The 26,585-nt window shown below is 34.4% G+C and overlaps 4 protein-coding genes across 5 annotated transcripts; 1 reads left to right on the top strand and 3 right to left on the bottom strand.

The window, feature by feature from the left end:
• Positions 1 to 2,566: 2,566 nt before the first annotated feature.
• Positions 2,567 to 4,631, bottom strand: LOC133811819 (B3 domain-containing protein Os11g0197600-like). The gene is made up of 3 exons (XM_062246223.1): positions 4,377 to 4,631; positions 3,107 to 3,708; positions 2,567 to 2,999 (listed from the first exon to the last, which is right to left on the bottom strand). The coding sequence occupies exons 1-2, from the start codon at positions 4,581 to 4,583 to the stop codon at positions 3,208 to 3,210; spliced, it is 708 nt and encodes a 235-aa protein (XP_062102207.1). The 5' UTR covers positions 4,584 to 4,631; the 3' UTR covers positions 2,567 to 2,999; positions 3,107 to 3,207.
• Positions 4,632 to 6,907: 2,276 nt separating this feature from the next.
• Positions 6,908 to 8,023, top strand: LOC133779904 (uncharacterized). The gene has a single exon (XM_062219804.1). The coding sequence runs from the start codon at positions 6,908 to 6,910 to the stop codon at positions 8,021 to 8,023; it is 1,116 nt and encodes a 371-aa protein (XP_062075788.1).
• Positions 8,024 to 19,073: 11,050 nt separating this feature from the next.
• Positions 19,074 to 21,965, bottom strand: LOC133811805 (B3 domain-containing transcription factor VRN1-like). The gene is made up of 7 exons (XM_062246218.1): positions 21,762 to 21,965; positions 20,955 to 21,393; positions 20,665 to 20,840; positions 20,230 to 20,515; positions 19,917 to 20,140; positions 19,513 to 19,795; positions 19,074 to 19,413 (listed from the first exon to the last, which is right to left on the bottom strand). Exons 1-7 carry the CDS (start codon positions 21,873 to 21,875, stop codon positions 19,358 to 19,360), a joined length of 1,578 nt encoding a protein of 525 aa, XP_062102202.1. The 5' UTR covers positions 21,876 to 21,965; the 3' UTR covers positions 19,074 to 19,357.
• A 1,323-nt stretch (positions 21,966 to 23,288) lies between these two features.
• Positions 23,289 to 26,122, bottom strand: LOC133811830 (B3 domain-containing protein LOC_Os12g40090-like). 2 transcript variants are annotated; one of them, XM_062246225.1, is made up of 5 exons: positions 25,891 to 26,122; positions 24,324 to 25,460; positions 24,005 to 24,234; positions 23,615 to 23,894; positions 23,289 to 23,515 (listed from the first exon to the last, which is right to left on the bottom strand). In XM_062246225.1, the coding sequence occupies exons 2-5, from the start codon at positions 24,400 to 24,402 to the stop codon at positions 23,460 to 23,462; spliced, it is 645 nt and encodes a 214-aa protein (XP_062102209.1). In that variant the 5' UTR covers positions 24,403 to 25,460; positions 25,891 to 26,122; the 3' UTR covers positions 23,289 to 23,459. The 2 variants fall into 2 exon arrangements, 1 of the variants encoding a protein (XP_062102209.1); XR_009883365.1 differs by lacking the exons at positions 23,289 to 23,515; positions 23,615 to 23,894 and having other exon boundaries at positions 24,183 to 24,234.
• Positions 26,123 to 26,585: the final 463 nt, after the last annotated feature.

The following is a 26,585-nucleotide window of genomic DNA, read 5'->3' as shown; positions in this document are numbered from 1 at the left end:
CAATTATTCTACTAGTTTTTTAAAAAAAAAATTAATAATGTATGATGTTCAAATCAAAGTTCAATCAATTATTAATTGGAAACATTTTTATTTATGTTTGTAAAATAAATTATTTGAATCATAATTTCAGCATTATAAATTATTTAAAATTTTCTAACAACTAATGTAGTATACCACGGTGGTATAAAAAAAATTAAGTATTAAATTTGAAAACAGAAAAGAACTTATTGGTATAAGTTAAACTAACACTTTTACTATAGAATAGAATTACCTCCTCCCTAATTTATTTTAGCAACTTAAATAATAGTACATTAACATTCAAATTGTCGCATCATGGCATTATTTTAGTTTTTATACAGTGAAGATTTGAACACTCCCCCTCCTATGCTCTCACACCCGACCGCTTGAGTTAGTCCCAAATGGCTGACTTGTTAATTATAAGAAGTGGTTATTTATAATGTAATCATCTTTACTTTATAATTAACAATTAAATTTATTAGATAGAACAAATAAGGGATAAAGAAAAAAGAGAGAGATAGGATAGGACACTTACAAGCTTATTCTCTTTGAGACTGTGTTCCATAATCATTTTGTAAAAGTGAGGATTATTATTACATGAAAATTTGGGATTTTCTTCCATTATTCCACAAGCAGTATCTTTGAGCCTCAAAATCAAAAGTTTTAAAAGAAGTAAGAGGGAAACAATTGTAAATTAGATATTTATAAATAAATTAGAAAGGGAGTGGGAATCTTTTTAAATCATTCAAATTTTAATCAAGGTGTAACTAATTATATTAAATTCATAATTTAAAATTAATGGAAACTTAAAAGATAGAAGAGATAATTAAATTAACTACTTGATAATTATAAGTATTATTCAAATATTTTCTCTCTAAAATATATATAATTATATATATTAAACACATAAATAATATACAATTTAAAAAGACTGGTAAATTCTAGAAGAATAGGAGCGTTACATTAACTCTAACTAGTAAACATTTTATGCTTTCTGTCCATAGACAAATTGTTATCCATTTTTTTGTTTGACATTATAATTATAGCAGGTATTATGTTAATTTTCTTAAAAAAAATCTTAATAATTTATGATGTTCAAATCAAAATTCAATCAATCAATTACATATATATATTTTTTTATGTTTGTAAAACAAATTATTTGAACCCTAATTTCAGTATTATAAATTATAAAAATAAATTAGAAACTAATGTAATATACCACTTATAACTAATTAATGTAAACTGTCGTATAAAAAAAATTAAGTATTAAATTTGAAAACAAAAAAGAACTTATTGGTATAGGTTAAAGTAATATTTTTACTATATAATTACCTCCTCCCAAATTTATTTTTTCAACTAAAATAATAGCACATTAACATTCATATTGTTGCATCGTGACTTTTTTTATTTTTCCCAAATAGCTGGAGCGTGACTTGTTAATTAAAAGTGGTAATTTTATGTGGTTATATATTATAATAATTATATAAATTGAGAAAATTGTCTTCTAGAGAAATATATAATTTGAAGGAATAATTATCGAATAAATTAATAAAAAATAAACAGAAATGAGAAACGAGTTCAATTTGACCGTAAATTATGATAGTAGTTAGTACTCAATCCTCAACTTAAAATTGTTGTATAATACTACTGAAATTAACCCAACATCTTAAAAGTAACATACTAGACTAGAGACCACAATAACAAGTGAAGAAGTCTTAAACAGCCAATTCCGCTCATAAACGACAGTAATTTATAAAAACGACAAGCACGCACCCAATGTCATCTACAATCGACAGTGTATCATTGTTACTGCTTAGTTTTAAAATTATAAATATTGTTTATAATTTTAATAAAATTTAGTTAATTTTTTTTTAATTATATCTATAATAAAATGAATTATAATTATATAATATATATAAATATTTATATCAATCATCTCATATATAACATATACACATAACATAACGTTGATATAAATATATATATATATTTATATAAATACATGACATATATACATAAAATACAATAATATTCAAAAAGAAATTAATTAATAATAGAAAAATTTATAGTATATATATATTAACTATTTTTAGTTTCTAATATATCTCGCAATGTGCTTTGGTAAATTTGACGAAGAAAAAAATCTCCAATCACTTGATAAAAAACAAACTATCACACCAATTTATAATATAAAAAAAATATATGTATGTCTTTATTGTTTTTAAATAAATATGATTTAATTATTTAAATTATCATAAATATTATTTATTTTTGTTTAAGTTTATATTTATTCTAATTTTTTAATTTTTTAATTTATTTAATTAAATTTATTGTAATTTATTTAATTATTTAAGTTTAGTTTAAATATAAAAATATTCTATTAAAATTATCGAAAAAAATAAAAAATCTTTAAAACCAATAATTTTCTATATAATTAATCATACGAGGTATCTGATCTGATCCCTTACTCGTAGATGCATTCACCATATTCAGTTTTGAGTTTTAAAGGGTAGCCATAGCAAGTTCTCTATTATGCAGACATAATTCAAAAAGCAACTCAGTAACTTCTCCAACTTCTCCTGTTGGCTTTGCTTTGATTCCACCAGCTGCATACACATCAATTTATGTTATAGTAACCAACCCAAAAATCTACACAACTCCAAATATCAAAATCAAAATTGAAAATGTTAACAAGTAATAACCTCGAGATTTTAGTGGTCAACATAATCAGCAGCACAGTCAATGGAAACCTTGAATACATTTTCGGATCTCTTAAGAAGCTCGAAAATGCAGACATCGCCAACTTTCAAATAATTGTCCTTGGCAAAGACTTTCCAACCACAGCTAAATTCAGCTCTCCTTTTGCTATTGTTTTTGTGCTTTATTTCAAATTTAACAGACCAAAATCCTCTGTCCGAAATCAAAAGAATGGCAGAACCCTCATTCTTAAGGTGTTCCTTAGCAAAGTTCAATGGTACTGTCTGAAAATATACAAGAAAAATAGCTTATGTTACAATGGTCAAAACTCAGTGCAAAGAATATGTGGCTGCAGTTAAGTAAATAACAAGTCATATAGGAAGAAGCTTACCAAACAACGACTTGAACCAAGAATGATTGTTCTATAACAATCGGGAAAAAAAGGATTTTTAGATTTAAATAGAGCCCTTTCAATAAGCTTAGATTTTTCAATCACTGTAAAGTTTTCTTGCTGTTTCGGACATAAATTGTTCCCACTGGATTCAACTCTGTTTTGTATCCAATCTCTCCCACAAATTGTGAAAGTCTTGTACTCAGACCAAATTTGCACCAAAGGAATGTAAAATGGGAAAAGAGAGGGAAAAAAAGTGTGTAGTGAAGGACATATAATCCTTGTTTACCTAAAGACTTGAAGAATTCTCTACTAACTCGGAAAATTAGAACATGAAATGCAGTGTACATTTCCCTGAGCAGAACAAATACACACACATCGCCTACTTTCAGATTATTGTCCTGAGCAAATGCTGCCCAACCTGCCTGGAATGTGGGTGATGGTACTCCATTATTCATTTCAAGCTTGTAGTCCACATCCCAAGACTTGTAGCCCACATCCCAAGTCCTCCTATTCATTCCATCCCCATATGAGACTTCAAGGACTACTTTGTCATCTGGGTCAAACTCTAGATAGTCCATTGCAAAATTTACTGGTAAATTCTAGTCACATAAAGAAGGGGAAATTAAGCCAACATGTGAACAGAATTTGAAGAAAAACATAAACAACATTAATTACGATTGCGAAAAGTTTTTAGACAGTATAATAGTATGAACCAAAAAATAGAATGGAATTGCAAGACCTCAAAATTAATTGGTGATAGTGGATTAACTGTGTTAAGCATATTTTTTATAGCTCTATCAATTGACAAACATTCCGAAAGTAGTATTGGTATGGCAACTTGGAAAGTGTTAAAAGTAGGAGTGAACATTTGACTCGAAAAACGTCCTACCCGTAACTTGAAAATTCGAATTTTTGCAAAACCCGAGTGAAATTCGATCCGAATCCGACATGGTTCGGGTCGAGTTTGAATTTTGAAATTAACAAACTAACAACAAAGTTAAAATAAAACATGAAAAAAATAAAAAGTCTAAAAAAAAATGGTATTTTTAAATTTTTTTTACCAATGCCCATTTTTGGCCCAAAACTCATTTTTTTTACCAATCGCACCCGAAACCCGACCAAACCCGAAACCACTTCAAAACTCGAAAATTTCGGATCGGATTCAGTACCACTTTCCTCCACCTGAAACCCGATGCACCCAAATCCGATGCACCAGAAAATCCAATCCGTGTTCACCCCTAATTTAAATTTAAAGGACTAAGCTTACCATCTGCTGATCATAGTATGGTTGCATGATAACCTTGAAAAATGGTCGCGTTGTATGGAAATCACTAGTCAGGTGAAGAGCCACCGCTTCTTCCCTTTCACTCATCAGTTCCATTCTTTTAAGAATCTTCAATCTCTCCTGTCTTGTAGCAGGCAACCTTTGGAATCTCAAATTGTGTTCCCCTGTAACAAACATTAGAAAGATCATGCCAAATATGCAGAATACATAACATTCTTAGAATCTGCTAAAGCTCAAAAAAATAAAACATAACAAGTTCCAAAGTAAAATCTCTTCCTGCCTTTTATTTCTGACATGAGATTTTGCCCAGGTGGATTGCTTTGAATGTTAGCTGTCGGAGTAGTTCTCATTTTCTTTCGAGGCCGAGAAAATGGTATTGAAGATTTCTCAACAGAATCTTCATCAACAACTTCCTTATTGGGGATTTTAGGTTCATTATCAATATTAGACCCAACCAAACTGATAGGAAAAGAGGGATAGTCTATCTCATTTAAATTTGGATCAAATATGAGAACACTAAATTCAGAATTCCCCAAATATTTAACGCTCATCGTAAAGCCATCTTTTATGGCATAATACTTTGTAAAATTTGACCAACCCTTGTCTAACCAGATATTGTTGTCTTTTTTTGTCAACTCTATTTTCCATTTCGGCCCACATGGAATCTTAATGAACACCGAATCAGATAAATTATCACCATACTTTCTTGTAAACGTTTCGGGGATCAGCTGCAAAATAAAAGGAATATGCCTCAAACTATAACATGTGTGTAAATAAATAGGATATTTGCGGCAATAATGCCTATGTAGTTCATTTTGTTGCACTTAAATGCTTATGTAAAAAATTTGGCGGCAATAATGCCTGCCGTTACGATTTTAGAGCAGACGTTGGTCCCAAGGCCGTTAGGGGTATATTTGATACACGTGGCACGACCCGATTTAAATTATTAAAATTTAAAACAAAACTCTATTTATTATTCAGGTTTCTAATTTGAAAAAAAAAACTAACCTTGATTAATTAATATAACCAGAAAAACCGATTGTCTAAAACAGAGACCCAAAATCTAAAACAAAAAAAACTCTAAACTCCATACCCAGAAAAATCATCTTTCCCCCCACGATCGAAGAGACGACGACAACCGGAGGAGACGACGATGACACTATTGCAATACAATGCCGACCATTCGACAACCGGGGGAACAACCACCCGACTACGGTGAGTTCTTTTCTGTTGATTGGGTTTCATTTCTCAAAGTCTTCATGCAGTTATTTTTTGGGGAGAATGATAATGATGCTCTATATAGAGCAGTTTGGGCGGGGAAGGGTGTCAATTTTAAAAAATTTTGGGGGTGAGAATATTGTTGATTTATGGTAGGTGGTATTATTAAATTTGGGTAAAAATGTTGTTGGGAAGCATGTGCATACAATTGACAGAGTGGGGTCCATTGAAATATATACTTTGTTTATTGAAAGGAATCTTTGTTGTTGTGGTCCATGGTTCAATCGTGTGGTAGATTATGTTGCTCTTCAAGTGTGTGAACTATATTGTGTTTCGGTTTGTGTGTGTGTGAAGTGTTGACATTGTATTTTTTATTTCTATTGACAGGTGGTCATACTAACATCTTCACTATTGCAATACACCATGGGGGAAGCTGGTTTACTACATTTGGCAATAGAAGATATGAGGGAGGTAAAGTTGATTATGTTGATTGGGTGGATACTGATTACTTCACTAGGATGGAATTGGATGGAATGACCTTGGACTTAGGACATAAACTTCCAGTGGGTTTTATGTACAAACCAATAGGAAAGGTGCTTAATATGGGCTTCATGGTGGTAGGGGATAAGGAGATCCTAAGAATTGTAGAGGATATTGAGAGGAATCGGGCTACAAAGATTGACATATTTCTTGTTTTTCCTGAAACAGTTCTACCTTTAGATTGGAAGGAAGATTCAGAAGCTGTTAAACATGTTCCTGCTAACATTTTACCTCCTCTGAAAAGATGTATTATAGAGGAATTACCAGATGATTGTGATGTCCCTACAGATGTTGTTGGTATCCCTGTTGATGCAACCATTGATGGGGAACAAGAAGAGTTTGATGTTGATCAATATTCTGAGGAATTTCATGATGCTGCCTTTGATGAACCTGATAAAGAGGAATATGAAGAAGAGTTTGACTACATGGATGATGAAAGTGATATGGAAGACCAAATACCAGAGGTGGTTGTGCTTTCAGATTCAGAGGATGATATTGGTGTGAGGGAGGATACAGTTGAGGAGAACCAAGACCCGGTTCAAAGTGATAGAAATAGGAAAGGAAAGCAAGCTGATGTGAGGGAAAATACATCTGAGGATAGCCAAGACAAAGTTCAAGCTGATGTGAGGGAAAATACAGCTGAGAAGAGCCAAGACAAAGTTTAGCGTGACAGAAAAGGGAAAGGAAAGCAAAGTGATGAAGATTTCATATTGGAAGAGGAAGAGTTTGAGCAAGATGTTGAAGCTGAGATAGAGATGGGTACACAGTCTGACCCTAGGAAGTGGTGGCGACCAGTTTCAGATTTTTGTACTCAAAATCTTGATGATGGAGACTCAGATGGTATATGTTCTGAGGGGGAGTTACACGAATTGAAGTCAAATGATGAGTTTGATGCTGGTAAAAATAGTAAGAATTCCCAAGAATTCAACCCGAAAACCAAAATGCAAAACTTCCAATTTGTTCTTGGCATGGAATTTGCCACTGTTACAATTTTAAGGAATGCAATAAGGGAGTACTTTATTGAAGGTGGTCGAGAATATGTATTTATTGCCAATGATTCAAATAGAGTTAGAGTTAAGTGCAAGGGTGCAAATTGTGAGTGGATGTTGTTTGCTTCAATAGTTAACAAGATAGATGGCAAAACAATGAGGGCCAAAACACTTGTTGACAAGCATAGTTGTGGCATTGCTTTGGACAATAAAAAGCTGACCTCAACTTGGCTTGCAAAGCACTTTTTGGAGCAATTTAGGCTAAATCCGAGTATGGAATACAATGTATTTAGGGAGATAACTGCAAAGACCAAGTACTCACGTGTGTCTAGCTGGACATTTTACAGGGCCAAGACAAAAGCAAGGAAGATGTTGGATGGGTCTGTCAAGGAACAATACGCCATTCTTGATGACTACTGTAAAAGGTTGTTGGCTACCAATCCTGGCTCTACTGTGAAGTTGAAAACTGATTTGGTTAATGGGAGAAGGCAATTTCAGCGTATTTATATTTGTTTTAAGGCATGTAGAGATGGCTGGTTGGGGGGTTGTAGACCTCTAATTGATCTTGATGACTGTTTTTTAAAAGGATATTGTAAGGGCATTTTATTGGCTGCAGTAGGCATTGACGGTAATAACTCCATGTTTCCCATTGCCTATTGTGTTGCTGAAAAGGAAAACACTAAGGTTTGGACTTGGTTCTTGGAGCTATTGAAGGCTGATATTGGGAGTTTGAGTCCCACCAAGGTGACAATGATGAGTGATCGTCAAAAAGGATTAGAAAATGCAGTGGGAGCCATCTTTAGTGGGTGTGAGGTGAGGTTTTGTGTTAGACATCTTCATGCTAACTTTAAAAAGGAATATCCTGGACTTTTACTTAAGTAACTTTTGTGGGCAGCAGCTAATACTACAACATAAGCTGAGTTTGCTCGAGCAATGCAAGAAGTCAAGGATGTCTCGGATGGTGCTTACAATTGGCTGGCAGGGAAGAACCCCACAGAATGGACTAAGTCACATATTTTAGAGTACCCAAAATGTGACATTTTGGTGAATAATTTGTGTGAGAGTTTCAATGCAGCCATACTTGATGCTCGCGACAAGCCAATTATAACTTTACTAGAGAAAATTAGATTTTGGTTGATGTCTCGGTTTTATAACAAAAAAGCTGAGTTGGAGAAAATGACTCAACCTGTGGGGAAGAGAATTTTGAAGATAACTGAGAAGCAAAAAGAGGTTGCAAAGCATTGTCTGGTTACTAGGTCTGACAAGTTTCAGTTTCAGGTTCAATGCAGCAATGGTAGTGCCTTGGTTGTCGATTTGGAATTCAGAACTTGTACATGTAGGAGGTTTCAACTGTAACGCCCCAACTCCTGGGACAGTTACGGTGTGCCTTGTAAACAGTGCTAAACTCGCTAATCGAGTCATTTGGCCAAAATCGTGAACTAAGTATGATTAGCGGTTTAGGGATTAAAAACTTTGGTTAAGATGTAACGTTTCACTAGAACGTTTAACATATACATTGGGATCCCGAAAATATGATTTCAGAGTCTATTACAGAAAATATTTACAACAGGCCGTTCTAAGCGGCAAAACAGGGTTCAACCCTAGTTCCACTTTAAACCTTGGCCGTGGCGGACGAGCAGCTGCATATGTACACATCATCACCTAAGCTCTCCAACTCAAGGATGGTACAACTTCCTCTTGCTTTTACCTGCACCACGTAGCACCCGTGAGCCGAAGCCCAACAAGAAAACACAATAAAGCATGATATAATATCAACAACGATCATAATAACCATTCAGGACTATCAGTCCAAGCAAATAGGTGACAATAGCCAAAAGTCACAATAATGAGCATCGCTCCTTCAAGCCATGTGACGATAGGGTCACCAGGGCTTAATTGATACATGATCCTTTCATAAGTTTGATTAGGACAGGTGCAAGGTGATTAGTCACCAACATAACCTTCCTCACAACTCTAGAGTCGAAGCTATGGACAACGTCCCTTAGCCATGTGACAAACGGTCACCGGGGTCAATACCTTGGCTATAGTCATCTGGTCGTAGACCAGGTAAGCGCTTATAAGTTCTTCGACCCTTTGGGTCGGTCTAGCATTAATACCCCATATGAGTCATTCAATGCGTAATTCTCGACTTAAGCTTGTTTAGGACAGGTGCAAGGTGATTAGTCACCAACATAACCTTCCTCACGACTCTAGAGTCGAAACTATGGACAACGTCCCTTAGCCATGTGACAAACGGTCACCGGGGTCAATACCTTGGCTATAGTCATCTGGTCGTAGACCAGGCAAGCGCTTATAAGTTCTTCGACCCTTTGGGTCGGTCTAGCATTAATACCCCATATGAGTCATTCAATGCGTAATTCTCGACTCTAGAGTCGATCCCTGACTAGTCAGTGTCTTTCACTAGTAAGACATGCCACCAATCACATATCACATGTTCCACATCCATAAACGAGGCATTTAGCATGCTTACCAAACGGATAGTAGTACTATTAGGGCCATGCATAAACACAGAGGCTCAAGCTCTGAAAAGTATCATACTCAGTATACAAAGCATGTCCCAAACACATATTTCTCATGCATCATATGTAATAAATCCAGCAATCTAACATGCATCAATAACAGCCATGCATGTCACGTTTAATAACCAACCAACATGCATCAAGAATAGCCATGCACGTCATACCCAATAATTAACAGACATGCATCAATAATAACCACGCATGTCATACCCAGTAATCAACCAACATGCATCATAATAACCATGCATGTCTCATATACACAGGGTGCAGTTTTCTTACCTCAATGTCGAGCTAGAACGATTAAAAGAACGACCCTTGAGAACGATCAACCTTTAAGCCCTTAGCGGTCACCTAATCATAACCAAATATGGGACACCATCAATAACATGATAATCAAAGGTTCCACACCAATATCTAGCCCCCAAGAGATCAATCCAAACTAATCCAAGTAGTAGGGACACTCCCGAGGCCCATAGCTAAGTTCCCGGGGTCAAAACGAGCAAACGGGGTGAAAACAGGGCAAGGGCTGCGGCCCTAGCACCTTGAGCCGCGGCCCCCAGAATTTCTAGAGGCAAGCGCCGCGGCGCCCCACACAAGGGCCGCGACGCCTAGCGAAACAGAAGGGCCACCTGCTAACTCGAGCTAGGGCCGCGGCGCCCAAGAACAGGGCCGCGGCGCCCAACCCAGAACCATTCTCCAACGTGTTTTCAACACTTCAAAGTCCTCAAAAACACACCTAAACATTCCCCAATCATCAAAACAAAGTTCCCAAGCTTCCCAATACCTCAAAACCCTCAAAACCCTCAAAACCCAAGGTTCAAACAAACCGAAAACTCAACGATTCACAAAATCAATCCAAAGCTTAGAAACTCGAAATAACTCAAAACTTAAACTTCAATTACCTTTGATTGGGTTGTTTTCCGTCAAATCCTTCGACTAAGAAGCTTCTATTCTTTCCTAGGATCGCTATGCCTCGACCCTCGCTTGATTCCGACTCCTAGAACTCAAGATACCTTCGAAAACGCTCAAACGGTAAAACGGACCGTCCTTGAGAGAGAACGAGAGGTTTCTAACGTACGTTCTTATCTGACAAGCTACTTCAAGCTTAAGTAACCTCAAATAAAACCTAGTGCTCGGGGTCCCGAAAACACCCCCGGGGACACTATAGTCAAAACTCCCAGAATTTCACCCTGATCTCAAATATTCCCAATCTATCACCAAATAAACATTTCTATTACCCCAAAATTGACCCCGTTATGACAAAACCGCTAATCCATTATATATGACCGTCTCATGTCGAATAGCTCGAATATATCTCCACAATGATGAAATCTCATTCACATATTACAATATGCGCCCAATAGGCCAAATTACCAAAATGCCCTTATCATTTTAAATACTCCCATACGCATGCATTTATCATCATATAATAATATAATTCACATTAACATGCATATGTTCATTTTATAACATATTAAATCAATTATGGCCCTCCCGGCCTCCTAATCAAGGTCCCAAACCTTATTAGGAAATTTGGGGCATTACATCAACTATCTGGGCTTCCTTGTGGCCATGCACTAACTACTATCTGGTTCATGGGAGGTAATGTCTTTGATTATGTCCACGGATTCTATAAAAAAGAATCATTGCAAAAAGCATATGAACAGAGTGTGCATCCTATGTGTAATGCCCCGAATTCTCCGTTGTGTTTAACGGTGTGAACAGCAGGCCGGGAGGGCCATACTTGCTTAATTATGTTATTAATTGATAGAATGCATGTATATGTTGATTATATTATGATATGATGTGAAATGCATGCATGCATGTGAGTCCATATTTCTAATTACAGGGGTGTGATGGTAATTTGGCTCGTTGAGGGTAAATTGATTATTTGTACGCATGCTGGTGATATATCTTGAGACCACATTATGATGTGGGTTTGTTCGAGCCATTTGGCATGAGACGATCAAGGAATGTTAATTATCGGTTTGGTCATAACAGGCTTAAGCTCGGGGCTCGGGGTGAGTCTCGGGGTGTTTTAATGATTAGAGTGTTACCGGGTATTAAAGGGTAACAGGATGTGGATTATTGGTGTTTGAGTATATTGAGATTAGCGGAAATTGGGAAGCGTTAATTATGATTAACGGTGTAAATGGAAAGTGCCAAAATTACCCTTGAAGTGGCTTTAGAAGCTTTAAAAGACCTAGGGGTATTTTAGTCTTTTGGCTTGGATATATATGATGTTTGGAGGCTGTAGAATAAACAGAGTAAAACAGAGACAATTCTTCTTCTCCTTCCCGTACCTTCTCCTTCCTTCATTTTCCTTGTGAATTTTTGTGGTCTTGTTGAGGATTTGAGCTTAGGAGCTAGGCCTTGGCACTTTGGGAGAGTGTTCCACTGTGGAAGAACACCATAACCTGAACTTGAGGTAAGCTTTTAGCCACTAGTTTCCATGTATGCTCTGTTTTCGTTTTAAGATTTCAGCTCTAGATTTTGGTGTGGAAAGTTGGAATCAAGGGGAGTTTTTGTGATGTTTAGGTTGGGTTATGATGGGGGAGAGTTATGGGTGATGTTTGGAGGTTTAAATGGGTGTTTGGAAGAGGTTTTGAGTTGGTTTGAAGGGCTGGTTTGAGAGGGAAAACGCAGGGGAGTTTGCTGATGCGTTGCTGAATTCTGGGTAATTTAGCATAATGAGCCGCGGCCTGTCTAGGGTGTGCCGCAGCCTGAGATGGCTTCAGAGGTGGAAACGCCTCTGTCAGGAGGGTGAGCCGCGGCCCATCAGGGAAAATTTGTCCAGAATAGTGTTTTTAGCATGGGGATTCAAACCTAAGGCCTCAGGGTTGAACCTACAACCCGGTTGAGTAGTGTTTGATGTCCCGGAGGTTAGGTTTTGGTCTGGGACCCTTTTATTGTTCATTTTATTGATGGAATCCCATAATTGGTTATAACTAGGTAACCGCTAAAGGACCAAAAGGTTGATCGTTCTCGGGGTTGTTCTTGTATTCATTCTAGCTCGAACCAAAGGTAAGAAAACTGCACCCCAAGTGTGACATGCATGGATACTCGTGAGGCATGTTGGTTGTGTAATATGGACACGGATTGAATATAGAATGTTGGGCATAAGTTGCTCACTTGTGCATGGTACTGACTTATTAGTCAGGTTTGGCAAAGGTGCTAGTATCAACTGTGAAGTTGTGACTCATTAGTCAGGTTCGGCAGTGGCACTGGGCACTGGTCACGTTGCACTGACTCATCAGTCAGAATTGGCAAAGGTGTTAGTATCAGCTGTGAAGCTGTGACTTATTAGTCAGGTTCGGCAGTGATATTGTACACTGGTCACATAGCGCTGACTCATTAGTCAGAACGGCCTTAGCGTGGATCACGCAAGCCAACAGAGATTAGATCTAATCGACTATTAGCATTGAATGACTCAAAGAGCATTAATGCCAGACCGACCCCGAGGGTCGATGAATGAAATAAGTGCTTGGAGGCTAGTGGCTTACCTAGCAGCCACTCTCCCTCTTGAACCATGTGATGTTCACTCATTGGTTTGAAAGTTTTATGCTCAGTGTGATTATAATGATAATCATTTGGTAATATTTATATAAAGTTTTATGTTTTCTTGCTGGGCTTTGGCTCATGGGTGCTATGTGGTGCAGGTAAAGGGAAAGAAAAGCTCACCTAGCCTTGAGTGGAGAGCTGATATGGTGATGTGTACATATGCAGCCGCTTGACCACCACGGCCAAGGAGTTCTCAGAGGAACTAGGGGCTTTACCCTATTTTTGCCGCTTAGGTCGGCGGGATTGTAAATTTAAAACAGTAATGACCATTTTGTACTGAGAACCACTTGTAAATGTTTTGTTTAGCTCTGCAGAGCAGTTTGTAATGAAAATCTCTATTTCCTTTTTATTGGTTTTGTACCTTAACCTGTTAATTACACCTAGAGCACGTTTTTTACCAAAGGACTCAGGTAGTGAGTCAAATTTCCGGTCCACCGTTCACCGTAACTGTTATGGGGTAGCCAGGGCGTTACACTATGCCTAGTCCAAATATGTGGCATCAGACAGGACTCAACCCAATTGATCCACCACCTGAGACGAAGCTGCCTGGAAGACCTAAGAAAGCTAGGAGAAGGGAGACAGATGAACTTCCACCTGCTTTAAAGAAAGCTCGAAGAACTGGACAAGTTAAAACATGCAGCAATTGTCTGAAAACAGGCCACAGGAGAGAAACATGCAAATCTGCTAAGGTGATTGAGGTATAAACTTTATGCTTTCTTCTCAGTCCAGATAATTTTTATCATTGATTAGTTGCTTTATCATTGTTTTGTGAATTTGGAGCTAAATATTTGTTTGTTCAACCTATTTTAGAATCGTGTGGTCAAAAAGCGAGGTCGTCCACCACTGCAGAACCCAACTGAATCCACACTTTTAAGGAAGGAAAGAAGACTGAAACAACATGCTAAAGGAGGAACTAGTGGTGCAACCAATGCTCAACCCGATACTGTCTGACTGGAAGGAGTTTCATCTTTTGATTTTATTTTGAACTAGTGGTCGAATCTTGTATTTTGGTGTCTGTTATGTTGACCATTTTAGAGTCATGTACAAATCACCTTTTGATCATATCTGTTTTTTGAGTCATGACAGGGTCATGCTGGCCATGATATTGGTCATGTACAGATCAGATACATTTGGCTTTTTAGGCCTATATTTTTGTACCTATCTCTTATGGTAATGAATGTAACTAGTTGTTGATCATATTTATTTCACAAAATACATAAACTAGAATACTGAATTCAAAATAGACCAAGATAGATTACATTGATTTGGGGTTTCATTTTACAACAAAATTCATTACAAATCAATGCCTAGGGTGCAATAGCTTTGTCATTGTCAATACTGCACATGAAGATTACCCAAAAATAAACTAACAATACCAACAACTTCTACTTTGATTTTGTAGCCCAAATAACCACAACCAATAGAATTACAGCAAAATACATAGTATTCAAAAAGTAGTAACACTGCATTCGACCTCCATCATTTACTTTACCCCTGCTTTCAGCACAACTTTCACAGCTTTCTCTTCCAACATTTTGAAGGTTGTGAGATTGTGTCTCAAATCCATTTGAAGAACCACTGCATTGTCGATGACTTCCAATGTCAATTGTCGTACTTAGGGGTGTGATTTCAGTTTCAAGGTCACCAATTTTTCTTAGTAGTCCAGGGATGACCACCTTTGCTCGATGGCACATTGGAGGGTCTATCCATTCAAAGAAATTACACCCACCATGAATCTGAGTTGACAAAAACATACAAAATTTCTAGTGAACACCCATAACCATTTATTCAATGAATCAGATTACAAAAACAAATGGAGATCTTACTCGATACTTGTTGCATGTTCTGAATCTTCGCCCAGGAATTTTGTTTGTCCAAGCCGTTCTTTCTACCACTGGCCTTGGTGGTCGACAATGGCAATTTTTTCTGTTCTCCATTAACCCGATGCAAAAGAAGCCCTAACCCCCAATTCGAAGGAATTACAAGTTTTCTTCTACTGGGTTCACGTGCTATACTGTCGGGGGTGGATCGTCTGGGTGTGGTCAAGGGGAAAGCTTCATCTTCATCGTTTTTCTGGGTATGGAGTTTTGAGTTTTTTTTGTTTTAGATTAGTTTTAGAACTTGGTTTTAGACAAACGATTTTTTTTGTTATATTAATTAATCACAGTTAGTTTTTTTTTTAATTAAAACCCATAACCAATAATTGTTTTTGTTTTAAATTTTAATAATTTAACCCAATCGGGTCGTGCCACGTGTATCAAATATACCCCTAACGGCCCAGGGACTAACGTCTGCTCTAAAATCGTAATGGTAGGCATTATTGCCGCCAAAAATTTTACATAAGCATTTAAGTGCAATAAAATGAACTACATAAGCATTATTGCCGCAAATATCCCTAAATAAATCTATGAATTATCCAAATTCAATTCAGTTTATCATAAGCCATGGCGTGTTGAAAAGTTATGGAACTTTTGACTAGGCAATATCACAAACAAGATACGTTCTTAGGTAACAAGTAACCCTTTTTCAAAAAAAGAACAAAAGACATGATGAGACCATGCAAAGCCTAGGACTAAATATATTAACATTTGATACTTGGTCGGTTCAGAGGTTAAAAAGTGTGAATCCCAAACAGAAAAGTTAGATCTTTAGTGGGAAAAAAACACAAGTAGAGGCTGATGTACTAAAACCCTGATATAGTTTACTTCAACAAATATTAAAACTCAATGACAGGGACAACTCTGAGTTCTGATAACATTTGACGAATTTTCATTAATTTCTAACTATGAAATGTAAGATAAAACAAAGTACAACGTTGTGTTCGTAGTAGACATAGAGAGTGAAATATATACGATCCTTACGAGCTTGGCCTCTTGAAGAGTCTCTTCATCGATTGTCTTGAGAAAATCAGGAGCGGCTGATGAAAATGTTATCTGATTCATATCTAGATAGATTATGGGGCAAAGACAAAATGAACAGCCAAAAATCCAAGTTAAAATGAAGAGTAAATCCCAAAGTTTCTTTCTTGTACAACAATGGCAAAGAACCCTAAGCCAAAGTCCTAGAAAAACTTGTACTAAGAAAATGTTGTCAGTTAGCGTGTAAGGAAAGAAACGATTTTGAATGAGAGAGGTGATGAGTTTCTTCTTAATTTATTTAAGAGATTTTTTTATAATAATAATAACAATAATAATAAGTGTTTATACTTTTTGGACTATGTGTTTTGTCCTATTTTTGTTTGGACTTTATATTTTGACAAATTACTTTTTAGACCCTATGTTTTGTAAAATGGTTAAAATAGAACCATAAACCCGATTTTGGTCAATATTTTCTCAACTAAAATTACAAATAATTTATCAAACTAACAAATCAGAACAAAAATAAAATCATTCTGCTTAAAAAATGTGTTGTTATATTCAATTTTTTCTTCATCAAAATTGAGTTTAGGGTTCTATTTTAACTATTTTACAGAATATAGGGTCCAAAAAATAATTTATCAAAACACAGAATTCAAATAGATAATGAGACAAAACACCATGTCAAAAAAAATATAAACCCTAATAACAATAATAATTGTTGAGTTGAATCACATTACTCGAAAAAGTGTCTCATAATTAATTTTCCGCTCTGGTAAAAAAAAAAATTCAATCGTCATGTAAATGACATGATAACATAGATAATTTATGTTAATTGTATACAAAATCATCATGTAATAATAACATTCATCAAAATATACATATATATATATATTTTAAAATGTCATTGTCATTTATCTCTTTATCTCTTGATAGTTGAATATGATTGTTTAAAAAAAAAAGTCATTCATTATTTACTTCTTATACACAATATTATTATTTGCAAAAACAATTATAGGAAATATACGTTTTGTTCAAAAACTAATAAATTGACAACTTTGTATAGGTTAATATGACGAGGAATTTATATGGGAAAGTTCTCTAAACTTTGATAAATATGATTTTTTTTTTTTGCATTTTATATGGTATTTTATGTTTTTTTTATTTTTTTTATTCGATTTGTTTTTCCATATTTATCCAATAATTTCTTAGATTTATTATATTTAATTATATAATATTATTTTGGCTAATTTTGAATATTTGTGAGGGTATTTCAGTAATTGTAGGTATTGTTTTTAATTTATTTTTTTGTTCGGACATTGAAAAATGTTTTGTTTTATTCTATTTTTTATCTTCTTCAATCAATATTTTCTCCGCTATAACCGGTTACTACTATCAGAACAATTTTTGTTTTTTTTTTTTGTGGTAGTGATCATTTGCCACTATCAATTTTTTTAGTGATATATGGTAACGGGTTACATCTATAAAAATCAGTTTTTTTTAAGTGGTTACAAAAACTATAAAAATAATTTTGATTTTTCCAGTGATGTATTATTATCAAAATATCAGCTGAATTGTAATTGGTTACTTAATAAGATTTGGAGAAAAAAACTGATATGAAAAAAAAAAAACTAAATTGATCATGAAAGTAACTGGTTACAATTAGGTTTGAAAAAAAAAATTATGAAAAAAAAAAATAGTTGCGATGGTAATCGATTACCTAGCTAGACTTGAAAAAAAAATAGGATCAAAATAAAAAATCTAAAATGATCATAATCGTAACTGGTTACAGCAAGGTTTGAAAAGAAAAAAAACAGATCTAAAAAAAAAATTACGATGATATCTGGTTACTTATCTAGACCTGAAAAGAAAATTAGATCTAAAAAAAATCTAAATTGATTATTATTGTAACTAATAACAGCTAAGTCTGAAAAAAAAAATCAAATATGAATAAAAATAATTAGTCGCCATAGTACCGGTTACTTAAACAGGTCTGGAAAAAATTAGATTTGAACAAAAAAATCCTAAACAACTCGTGATGGTAACCGTTTACGGTTAAGGTTGAAAGAAAAAAAAAATCATATTTAAAATACAAAATCAAATGTGAAAAAGAATAGCACCAAAAACAATCAAAAGAATAATATTAAAACCACCAGCAACAACAAAAGAAGAAGAAGAAGAACTAAAAGGTGGTGGAGCTGCATCATTGTCGGGGGTTGGGGGGTTGCGTCTCTGGTAGAGGGCTGAGAATAAAGAACCAAGTGGGGAGGAAGAGATTGAGAAATGAAAAAATGAAGAGAGATACACGTGAGAAAGATATGAGAGAATGAGAAAGTATGAGAGAGTTTTGTATAAAAATATAGTAATTTATTTTTTATATTTGATGAGATTCTCATATTTTAAAATTTAAAAAAAAAAAAAAATCACCATATTTTGTAGCATTCTTTTACCCATAAATATAAAAATTCATCACTTTTTCTCATATTTATATAAATTTCTCTGATATGATACTCCCCAGAATTTTAAACTAAAATAATACTACATGAACTTTCAAATTGTTGCATCATGTCACTTTAATAGAATAAATAAAAAAATTGTTAATTTAAAAATGTATAATGGTCATTTCAGGGGGTTAAAACGGTACTAAAGATCTATTTAAATTGATTGAATAGTCTTTTACAGAACACACTTTCATAAATATTCCTTAATTTATGATATATGTATATTTTTTAATAATAGTGAGAAGCTTTCATTTAATAAGAAATACCATCCATCATCAACAAGGATAACCTTAATTAAACCCAATTTCACTCTGAAACGACAGTAAAATTAAAAAGTCACAAAAATATGTGAGCGAAATTGTATTACTAAAACGACAATAATATTTTAAAACGATAACTGTGTTGCGATATAACCGCAGTCTATCTTAAAACTTTGATCTACAAAACGACAGTATATTTGAAACGACAACAGGAATCACACTACAAACGACAAACATTTACTTAATAATAAATGGTTCTCTACAAGAGGAAAACAAAATCCAAACTAAACACTAGAACTTGTTCATACAAACGTAAGAGGTTTACCTGGTAAAACTTTAGTTGAGAGGGGTTGTGATTAAGAGAATCTCAAACTCAAGTGTTTAAAGAGTTTGAAATTACCCCAAAATAAACTAAAAATGAGACCCAATAAACATAAACTCTCTATTAAAAATCTTGATTATGCAGGCATATTTAGCTCAGTAGTAGAGAGCAGCTAATTCAGAAAAACTCAGTAACTTCTTCTCCCACTTCAACTTTTGGCTTGGTTGCACCAGCTGCACACATATGAACTTATGTTATAGTAACACCAATAAAAAATCTAAACAACTCCATACACCAAACTCAAACTTGAACACATTATAGTAAGTAATAACCTTGAGACTTTTGGTGGTATGAATCATCAGCAGCACGGACAATGGAAACTCTAAACAAATTATCAGATTTATTAAGAAGCTCGAAAATGCAGAGATCGCCAACTTTCAAATCATTGTCCCTCGCAAATTCTTTCCAACCACATCTGCACTCAACTCTCATTCCCCCCCTAGTATTCACGTGCCTCATTTGAAATTGAATAGGCCAAGATCCACCGTTCGAAATTGAAAGAATGGCAGCACCACCCTCCTTAAGGTGTTTCATAGCAAATTTCGATGGTACATTCTGGCCACAAAAGAAAATATACAAGAAAAATAGCTTATGTTATAATGCTCAAAACTTGATGCAAAGAAAATGTGGCTGCAGCTAAGGCAAATACCATGTCATACAGTGAGAAGCAGCTTACCAAATTCTCTCTTGAAGTAACATATGATGGTTGTATAACAATCTTGAAAAAAGGATTTTCAGATTTAAATTGAACCCTATCAAGGAGCTTAGCTTTTTCCATCACTGAAAAGTGTAGTCGTTGCTTTTTTGGTGGCTTCTTACCAAGTCTATGCGCTTGTTTCATAGATAAATTGTCAAGAGAGCTACCCATGACAGTTTCATCATCCATGGCGTCCTTGAGCTCTGACAAAGATTTCACGAAATGAATGTAAAATGAGAAAGAGAAAGGGTAAAAGAAAGTGTATGTTAAAGGACATATAATCCTTGTTTACCTGGGGACATAAAGGTTTTTGAGTTTCTACCAGCTCGGAAAATTACAACTTCAAATGTTAAATTTATGTCCTCAAGCATAACAAATACACAAACATCGCCTACTCTTAGATTATTGTCCTGAACAAATGCTCGCCAACTTGCCTGGAATCTGGATGATATTCCTTTATTATACACTCCAAACTTATATTGCACAGACCAAGTCCTCCCACACCCATTTGAGAGTTTAAGTATTGCATTACTACATGTAGTTCCTATATATTTCTTTGCAAAGCTGCCTGGAATATTCTAGAGATAAAAAAAAATGGAACATACAATTCTTATCAGTCAAAGAATCACATTTTTATAGCTCTATTATTTGACAAACATTCCTCTTGCGCATACTGATTTTTCCCCAAAATTACCATTGGTATGGAAAGTTTAAATAGGAAGCTTACCATTAGGTGACCATGAACATAGTATGGCTGCATGACAACCTTGAAAAATGGTCGACTAGATTTGAAATATCCAGCCTTTTGAAGAGCTTCAACTTCATCTCTTCCACTTGATGGCTTCATTTGTCTAAGAATATCACACGTCGGCGGTGTGGGTGCATGATGCAAGTTGTGTTTCCCTGCAACAAATTAAGAAGGTCATGCCAAAAATGCAAAATACATAACATTACTAGCTAGTATCTTGTTGAAGATCAGAAAAGCATAATATGTTACAAAGTAAAATTTCTCCATGCCTTTTGTTTCTGACTCAAGTTTTCGACAAGATAGATTGCTTTGAGTCCTCATTTTCTTGTGAGGCTGAGAACATGGTGAAGAATATACATCCAAGGTTTCAATAGAATCCTCCTCAACAACTTCCCTCTTGGGGATTTTAAGCTCACTATCAATATTAGTCCCAACCAAATTGGTAGGAATAGTTGGATAGTCGATCTCAACTGTACTTAAATCAAATATAACAACACTAAATTCTGAATTTCCTTCATATTCAAAACTTATCATACTCCCTCTTTTTATAGCATAATGCTTTGCAAAATCTAGCCAACCCTTCTCAAACCAAATATTCTCATCTTTCTTTGTCAACTCCATTTTCCATTTCGAACCACATGGAAGCTTAACCAACACCGAATTGGATAACGTTTCACCGTATTTTCTTGTGAACTTTTTGGGAATATGCTGCAAAATCAAATGTTGAAAATTATCATAAAAAATATCATGTAAAGTTGTAGAAAAGGGTATTAGAAGCATATATCATCTTGTACCCTTTTGACTAGAGAATATCACAATCAACATAAGGTTTTGTTACGTAACAAGTAATCATTTCGAAAAGAGAAAAAGATATGATAGATTGGGACCATTAGCATTTGATATTTGGTCAGATAAGAGGTTGAAAATGTTTGGAAAAACACAAAAACGGACTGATCTACTAAAAGCCTGATTTTTGCTCTCAACTACTTCAAGTTTATATTCTAACTATAAAATAGCTCTTTAGCTAGCTAAAAAAACATTACAAACAAAAGAGAGAAAGAGAAAGATGTTCTTACAAGCTTGCTCTCTCCAAGAATCTCTTCAAGAAATATCTTGAAGAAACGACAATGACTAGATGAAAAGACATTCTTCTCACTATCTCCAAGATCTCCAAGGGATCCACCAGACATATTTGAAAGTCCAATACTTTACAGACACAATATATGTATGTATATATGTGTAAACAGAGACAAAATGCAGCCAAGGTTTCTTTCTTTTGAGTAAAACTCTGATGGTGCAATAACCCTTTTTCTCTATAAAAAAAAATGGTAGATAAACGCATAGGTTGGAGTTGAAAAACTATTAATTTTGTTTTCACCGAGAAGATGAGTGTTGTAACATCAAGAGTCATTCAAAAGATATGATTGGATTTTTTTTTAAAAATAAATAAATAATCAAAATTGAATGTTTCTCTTAAAATAAGAAAAAGTAATTAATATATATTTTAATTGTCTATTTCGTTTCAACTTTTAAAAATAAAAATAAAAAATTGGTCAACTAATTCAAAGTGAACCAATAGACAGAGCTTAATAAGCAAGTACCCGTAAATAATGATAGTTATACTAAGACATCTTGAACTGTACCAAAAGTGAAGTTTCATCATTAATTTCTCAAAAAAAAAAAAATGGTAACTTAATTTAATTATGTAATAATGGTCCATAGAGAACTGTTAGGTTCGGTCATTTTTCTTCAATTAGGCTTTGCCCTTTGGAACCTTTATGCCATTTGATTATGATGTAGCAATACTTTTACCATTTTCACATTGGTCATTCTCATCATTTTCATTCGTAATATTGCATTCCTCATCATTTTCAATTTGGGGTTATTTTTATCATTATAATAATATTATGGATATATGGTGGCCAATGTATATATTCAAGCATCAATTAACATAGTTCATTACATTAAAAATATAGTGTGGAACTTTTTACTTTCTTTTCTAGCTTATAAAATGACCAATGCACCCACATGCTTTGTAGATGTGTATTTTCCATTAAAAAACAAAGTGTTAGATAAATGGATCATCTGTGAAATAAGATGAAAATTTGGGGTAATTTAAAGTACAAGTTAAAAGTTCAGGGGGCAAAGTGGTACAAAGAGAATAGTTCAGGGGCCACTAGTGAAATAAACCCACTTAATAATAGATGGTTCTCTACAAGGGAAAAAAAATCCAAACTACACAATATAACTTGTTCATACAAAAGTAAGAGGTTTATATATATATTAAGAGTACAAGTAATAATGTGTGTACTCAAAATATGCACTCAAATATTACACATAATGACGTGTTACTATTTTTTAAAACAGTAGGTTCTAATTTTAATAAATATGATTGGCTAGGCTAAACTGACACATCACTGCGTATAATGTTTGTGAGCATTTTGGGTACTCATATCATTAGTCTAAGAGTATTTGATCTTATGGGTTATCCAACTTTGATTTTTAAAGCATAGGAAGTTCTTGATTTTGCAGGTGATAATTATGCAAAGATTACACAATTTATAGAACTAAAAAAGAAAGCAAAGTGCAAAGAGATAAAAAAGAGAAAGAGAAGAGCTAAGTATATTGCAAAAGAAGAACAAATATTCTCTCACCATAAAATAATCAGCCAAGTCTCATAAAAGGCAAAAGATAATAAAATAACATAAAAGACTAAAATAACCTTATAATAACTCTAACAGCAGGCATATTTTGCTCAGCCGAGAGCAGCTGATTCAGAAAAACTCAGTAACTTTTTCTCCCACTTCAACTTTTGGCTTGGTTGCACCAGCTGCACTCATATGAACTTATGTTATATTAACACCAATAAAAAATCTAAACAACTCCATACACCAAACTCAAACCTAAACACATTATAGTAAGTAATAACCTTGAGACTTTTGGTGGTATGCATCATCAGCAGCACGGACAATGGAAACTCTAAACAAATTATCAGATTTATTAAGAAGCTCAAAAATGCAGACATCGCCAACTTTCAAATCATTGTCCCTCACAAATTCTATCCAACCACATCTGAAATCAGCTCTCATTTCCCCATTAGTTTTAATGTGCCTCATTTGAAATTGAATAGGCCAAGATCCACCGTTCAAAATTGAAAGAATGGCAGCACCCTCCTTGAGTTGTGTCATAGCAAAATTCAATGGTACATTCTGGCCACAAAAGAGAGTATACAATAATAAAAATAGCTTATGGTATAATAAAGCAAAGAAAATGTGGCTGCAGATAAGGCAAATACCATGTCAAACAGTGGGAAGCTTACCAAACCGTGTCTCGAATCAACATATGATGGTTGTATAACAATCTTGAAAAAAGGATATTCGGATTTAAAGTGAACCCTTTCAAGGAGCTTAGCTTTTTCAATCACTGAAAAGTGTGGTTGTTTCTTTTTTGGTGTAGGACGAGTAGTCAAGCGTCCATTCCCTTTTTTCGAAGAAAAATTGTCAAGTGAGTTAGGCATGACAGTTTCAACATCCATGGCATCCTTGAGCTCTGACAAAAATTTCACGAAATGAATGTAAAATGAGAATGAGAAAGGGTAAAAGAAAGTGTATGTTAAGGGACATATAATCCTTGTTTACCTGGGGACATGAAGGTTTTTGAGTTTCTACTAGCTCGGAAAATTACAACTTCAAATGTTAAATTTATGTCCTCAAGCATAACAAATACACAAACATCGCCTACTTTTAGACTGTTGTCCTGAGCAAAAGCTGACCAACCAGCCTGGAATCTGGATGATGTTACTTTATTATTACACACTCCAAACTTATATTGCACAGACCAAGTCCTCCCGCACCCATTTGAGAGTTTAAGTATTGCATTGCTACATGTTGTTCTTAGATATTTCTTTGCAAAGCTGCATGGAAAATTCTAAAGAAACAAAAAAGTAATAAACAATTCTGATCAGTCAAAGAATCATATTTTTGTTATAGCTCTATTACTTGACAACAAACAATCCTCTCTTGCATATTGAATTTTTCACAAAATTTCTATTGGTGTGGTAAGTGTTAAAAGGAAGCTTGCCATTTGGTGACCATGAACATAGCATGGCTGCATGACAACCTTGAAAAATGGTCGTCTAGAATTGAAACCAATAGCCTTCTGAAGAGTTTCAATTTCATCTCTTCCAGTCGACCGCGGTCTGGTTGCAGCAGGTAAGTTGTGTTTCACTGCAAAAAAATTAAAAAGATCATATGCCAAATATGCAAAATACATAACATCACTAGCATCTTGTTTAAGCTCAGAAAAGCATAATAAATTCCAAAGTAAAATTTCTCCATGCCTCTTGTTTCTGACTCAAGTTTTAGACAAGGTGGATTGCTTTGAGTTCTCATTTTCTTGTGAGGCTGAGAACATGGTGAAGAATATTCATCCAAGTTTTCAATAGAATCCTCCTCAACAACTTTCCTCTTGGGGATTTTAAGCTCACTATCAATATTAGAACCAACCAAATTGGATGGAATAGGGTAGTCTATCTCAACTGTACTTAAATCAAATATAACAACACTAAAGTTAGAATTCCCCTCATATCTAAAGCTTATCATACTGCCTCTTTTTATGGCATAATGCTTTGCAAAATCTAGCCAACCCTTCTCAAACCAAATATTTTTATCTTTCTTTGTTAACTCCATTTTCCATTTTGAGCCACATGGAGGCTTAACGAGCACCGAATTGGATAAAGTTTCACCATGTTTACTTGTAAACTTATTAGGAATATGCTGCAAAATCAGATAAAAAATAAGTAGTTAATAAAAATTGTCAATAACAATAACATGTGAAGTTATGGAAAATGGTATTAGAAGTATATAATTATCTAGTACCCTCTTGACTAGGGAATATCACAAACAAGATAGTCTTATTATATAACAAATAATCATTTCAAAAAGAGCAAACGACATAAATTGGGACTATTAGCATTTGATATGTGGTAAGATGAAAGGTTAAAATGTTTGGAAAAAACACAAAAACCGGCTCATCTACTAAAAAAGTAGCCTGGTTTGCTTATACAAAACTAAAAACTCAATGATTTGAAATACTTCTAAGTTTTAAAAACATTTCACATTTATAGGCAGATATGATAATGCATGTCAGTTCTAACTATGAAAACAAACAAAGACTGAGAAAGAGAAAGAGAAAGATGATCCTCACAAGCTTGTTCTGTTGAAGAGTCTCTTGTAAAATTATTTTGAAAAAATGTGGAGTGCTAGATGAAAACATTGTCTGCTTGCTTTGTCCAAGGGATCCACCAGACATATTTGAACCTCCAATCCAAGATGAATAAAGAAGAGTAAATCCCAAAATTTCTTCTACAACAATTGGAGAGAACCCTAAGCCAAGTAAATGAAAGCTACAAGTCCTGAAAAAACTAACAAAATGTCGTTAGTTTAAGCTAGTTTAACAGGGTTTTTTTAAAAGAAAAAAAATTGTTGAGTTGAATGAATCACATTATTAAATGAAGTGCTAGGCGTAGTAGTTGGCGTTTCATAAGTGGTGCCTTTTTTTGTAAGTAAATTAAAGCAACCTAAATTTAATATTGGTTTGACAACTTTGAACAATTTTTAGTTTCTTATTGTTTTAATGTTAACTATGAGACACGCCATCTAATCTTTAAGAATGAATTGGGTAAGAACTGAAGCCCATCTCAGAGAGGAGTGCAGGGATAGATAGTATCACAAGTATATATAGTGCTCTTTTTTTTCTTCTTTGTTTTCTGAAAATAACAACTTCAATTAAAAGAAAACAATAAGTTCAGAAGTTACACAGTACAAAGAAAGAAGGAAATGTTGGTTTGGAACCATTATTCCAAACCAACTCATTACCTAACCCTACAGCTTTAATTTTAA

The sequence above is a fragment of the Humulus lupulus genome, chromosome 1 (genome assembly GCF_963169125.1).
Source record: "Humulus lupulus chromosome 1, drHumLupu1.1, whole genome shotgun sequence".
Lineage (NCBI taxonomy): Eukaryota > Viridiplantae > Streptophyta > Magnoliopsida > Rosales > Cannabaceae > Humulus > Humulus lupulus.
This window is presented reverse-complemented; position numbering and strand designations above follow the sequence as displayed.

Bases quoted from the DNA above. Each gene is read 5' to 3' on its own strand.
- LOC133811819 (XM_062246223.1), bottom strand. From the start codon at position 4,583: ATGATCTTTCTAATGTTTGTTACAGGGGAACACAATTTGAGATTCCAA. The intron at 3,709-4,376 runs GTAAGCTTAGTC...TTATGTGACTAG, and splicing joins CATACTATGATCAGCAGATG to AATTTACCAGTAAATTTTGC.
- LOC133779904 (XM_062219804.1), top strand. From the start codon at position 6,908: ATGGGTACACAGTCTGACCCTAGGAAGTGGTGGCGACCAGTTTCAGAT.
- LOC133811805 (XM_062246218.1), bottom strand. From the start codon at position 21,875: ATGTCTGGTGGATCCCTTGGAGATCTTGGAGATAGTGAGAAGAATGTC. The intron at 20,841-20,954 runs GCATGGAGAAAT...AATTTGTTGCAG, and splicing joins ACTTGAGTCAGAAACAAAAG to GGAAACACAACTTGCATCAT. The intron at 19,796-19,916 runs GTAAGCTGCTTC...TTTTGTGGCCAG, and splicing joins TTACTTCAAGAGAGAATTTG to AATGTACCATCGAAATTTGC.
- LOC133811830 (XM_062246225.1), bottom strand. From the start codon at position 24,402: ATGCTTGAGGACATAAATTTAACATTTGAAGTTGTAATTTTCCGAGCT. The intron at 24,235-24,323 runs GTAAACAAGGAT...AATTTTTGTCAG, and splicing joins AAAAACCTTCATGTCCCCAG to AGCTCAAGGATGCCATGGAT. The intron at 23,895-24,004 runs GTAAGCTTCCCA...TTTTGTGGCCAG, and splicing joins TTGATTCGAGACACGGTTTG to AATGTACCATTGAATTTTGC.